Source organism: Dermacentor andersoni, chromosome 5 (genome assembly GCF_023375885.2).
Source record: "Dermacentor andersoni chromosome 5, qqDerAnde1_hic_scaffold, whole genome shotgun sequence".
Lineage (NCBI taxonomy): Eukaryota > Metazoa > Arthropoda > Arachnida > Ixodida > Ixodidae > Dermacentor > Dermacentor andersoni.
Genome location: NC_092818.1, coordinates 33,805,637 through 33,808,807, shown reverse-complemented (window position 1 = coordinate 33,808,807; position 3,171 = coordinate 33,805,637). Strand labels below are relative to the sequence as shown.

The 3,171-nt window shown below is 59.7% G+C and overlaps 1 protein-coding gene across 1 annotated transcript; it reads left to right on the top strand.

Annotated features, from left to right (window-relative positions):
* Window positions 1-545: 545 nt before the first annotated feature.
* Window positions 546-2,120, top strand: LOC140218528 (uncharacterized). The gene has a single exon (XM_072288301.1). It carries the CDS (start codon window positions 546-548, stop codon window positions 2,118-2,120), a length of 1,575 nt encoding a protein of 524 aa, XP_072144402.1.
* Window positions 2,121-3,171: the final 1,051 nt, after the last annotated feature.

Sequence of the window (3,171 nt, the reverse complement as noted above, 5' to 3'; positions counted from 1 at the left end):
CATACAGGCCGGTCTCGCTGACATCTCTCCCGGGCAAGACCATGCAGGCGATGGCACTGTCGAGACTCCAGTGGTTTGCGCGCGCTCGCGGTGCCCTTCCACCCGAACAGTGCGGATTCCGAGCACAGCGCTCCACTGCAGACTGCCTCGCCGTTGTTGTCGGCAGGCTGGAGCAGGCCAGGCGCGCCGGAGAGGCCGCATTCCTTCTCCTACTCGACGTGCGCAGCGCTTTTGACACCCTCCCGCACGAGTCCGTCATCTCTGCTGTGCGAGCCCTCGTCGTTGTGGGCAGCCTGCTTGCCTACGTGCAGGCCTTCCTCGCCGACAGGAAGTTCGTCGTCCACGTGGGCCGGGCCACCAGCTCGCCTCGGCCAGTGTCCACCGGTGTGCCTTAGGGTAGTGTGTTGAGCCCATTTCTGTTTAACCTTACCCTCGCTCCCATCATCGAGTGCATACCAAAAGCTGGCCGTTTTCCTGTGCGTGCTGTTGTGTACGCGGACGACGTAGCACTCTACGTGCGTGGGCCGACGTCTGACATCGCCGAGATGCGACGCGGACTGCAGGCGGCCCTGGATTCAGTCGCCGGTTTCCTCCGTGCCATCGGCCTGCAGCTCTCATCGACCAAGAGTGAGGCGATAATGGTGCACCCTCGCGCTGCCGCACGCCGCCACACCGGCCGCGTGCTCATCGACGGTGTTTCACTGAGCTGGGAGCCGACGGTGACCTATCTCGGTCTGACCATCGACCATCGCCTCACATGGGTCGCGTCTGTGAAACGCCTGCGCGCCGCCTCTCTCCGTGTTGAGCGTGCGGTTAGCCGCCTCCTCGCGCGCTGGCAAGGCTGCCCTCCATCGTTCGCCGTCAGTGTTTATGGAGCGATGGTGCGCTCGCGGGTGTTCTACGCGCTGCCGCTCTGCGATGTGCGTGACTCCCTGTGGCGCGCCGTTGACCGCGACCATCGCAGGGTGCTTCGCGTGTGCCACGGCCTCCCCCGTATGTTACGACTGGCGGAGACGCTCGGCGAAACTGGTGCCTGGCCCCCTTCACTGACGGCTGATCTCCGCGCGCTTGACCATATTGAGCGCCACTCTCGAGCCCCCGGCACGGGCCCCATCCTGTCGCTCCTCCGGGACCTCCCTTCATCACGCGGGGGCAAGATGATGCAGCTGTTCGAGAACATCGTGGCTGATCCGCCGGCTCCACCACCAGCCTGGCCGCCTCCGAGTCTCTCCATGCCCCTGGACGTGTGTCTCGAACTGCCAGGCATCCGCTCCAAGCACCGCACGCCTCTCTGCCCCATCCTGCAGGAGGCTGCAGCGAGGATACAAGGCGACCTGGCGGGGAGAGCGCACCTTTACACGGACGGCTCGGTCCTCGAAGACGGCTCCGCAGCTGCTGCCTGCATCGCCCCGAGTCTCGGCATTGAGAACCAGTGCCGCCTGCCTTGCCGAGCATCCTCCACCACCGCTGAGCTCGTAGGCATTCATCTGGCCGCGGACGTGCTCGAGCAATCGCCGCACATCTCTCGTGCGGCGATACTCACCGACTCGAGGCCCGCCCTACAGCAGCTGCTCCTTGAGGAACGCGCCCCGCTGCTCGCCCACCGTGTCGCGTGCAGGCTCCACGCTTTGCAGCAACGGGGATTCGATCTTCGCCTGCAGTGGGTGCCTTCGCACGTCGGCGTCACCGGGAATGAGGCCGTCGACAAACTTGCACGACGCGCACACGACCCGAACACGCAAGTCACGAAACGGGTGAGCGCGTTCGACACCGCGCTGGTAAAAATCCGCCGCGAGCTCGCGCTGCGCCACCCAGATGGCCGTGTTGCGCGCGGACGCCCGCCACCCCATCTCCCGGAGGCCGGCTTCACTAGGCGCGAGCGCGCCTTCCTCCTTGCCTTGCGGACCGGTTCCGTATGGCCCGCCGAGAGGAGGCATCGTCTGCAAGGAGCCCTCTCCCCTTTATGCCGGGACTGCGGCGCGACCGAAACGTTGGAACACTTGTTGTGCGAGTGCCCGACTTTATCGAACGCGTGCGTGGCCCTCGCAAAAGTCTACCCTGCACACAGCCTTCCCTGTGCAACGGTAGACAATCTGCTGCACCCCACGGGCTGCATTTAAAACCAGAAGCGCCTCTTCCGAGCGATTCTGGTGTTCGCCGAGGACATCGCCCTAGCCGACCGCCTCTGAGCCCCCTCCCCACACCTACGGTGTTTCGACCGCTGCTGCTGCTTCCCTGTCTCTTCCACCACTCTTTTCTACCCCATCGCCCCTGTGCAGCGCGGTTGAGGTGTCCTCATCTGAGAGACAGTTACTGCGCTGCACTTTACCCCATGTTTCTTCCTTCCCAAACAAGAATCTCTCTCTCTCGAATCCTCCCCCGTGCCGGACTCTCACGCGAAGAACGCTTGTTCGTCCTTCGCCTGCGTGGCGGCTGCTACATGAAGGCAGCCAGACTACATAGGCTGCAGGGAAAGGGCAGCGCCGTGTGCAGTAACTGTGCCGATGTCGAGACGCTCGGGCACCTCCTACTTCACTGTCCTGCTTTCAGCGTGGAGGGCACGGACTTGTGTTCTTCGTATCGGCGTTTGGGACTGCCTCGCGACACGACCAACGCGCTGCTTTTTCCTGTTGCCCACTCCTCTATCGTCAAGTGTGTGCTTGCGGCACTAGTAAGTAAGTAAGTAAGTTTATTTCGACCATCACGTCATACATGATGATGCAGGGGGACCGAAGTAAAAGCTGTCTTTCAACAGCTTGACAGAGCAACGGCCCCCCTTATTTGGCAGTAGCATACAAAGTCAGAAAAAAGAAAATACACAAAAAGAAGCACTGCCCACGGCGGTCACATTACACTACAGAGCAATATATAAACATATTACATAAAGGCTGCATCTGGTACATAACTTAAAAAAAAAAGAAGGCTTTTAATGGTTTACACAATGCAATGACATGGCAAAGGCACTTTAACAGAAAAAACAGAAATAACACCGAGTAACGCCATACTTCTGTAAAACGATTTGGCTTTAGTTGCATAAAGAAATAACAAGAAAAGGTTTAGGAAAGAAAGTAAGCCAAGAGTGTCTGAAATGTGGCATATTGAAGTGTTATATCCTGTCTCAATAGGTCATTAAGAAGTTGTGGAAGCCGGTGTTCTAACGTTTGTAGCCCA

Coding starts and splice junctions, on each gene's coding strand:
- LOC140218528 (XM_072288301.1), top strand. CDS start 546: ATGCGACGCGGACTGCAGGCGGCCCTGGATTCAGTCGCCGGTTTCCTC.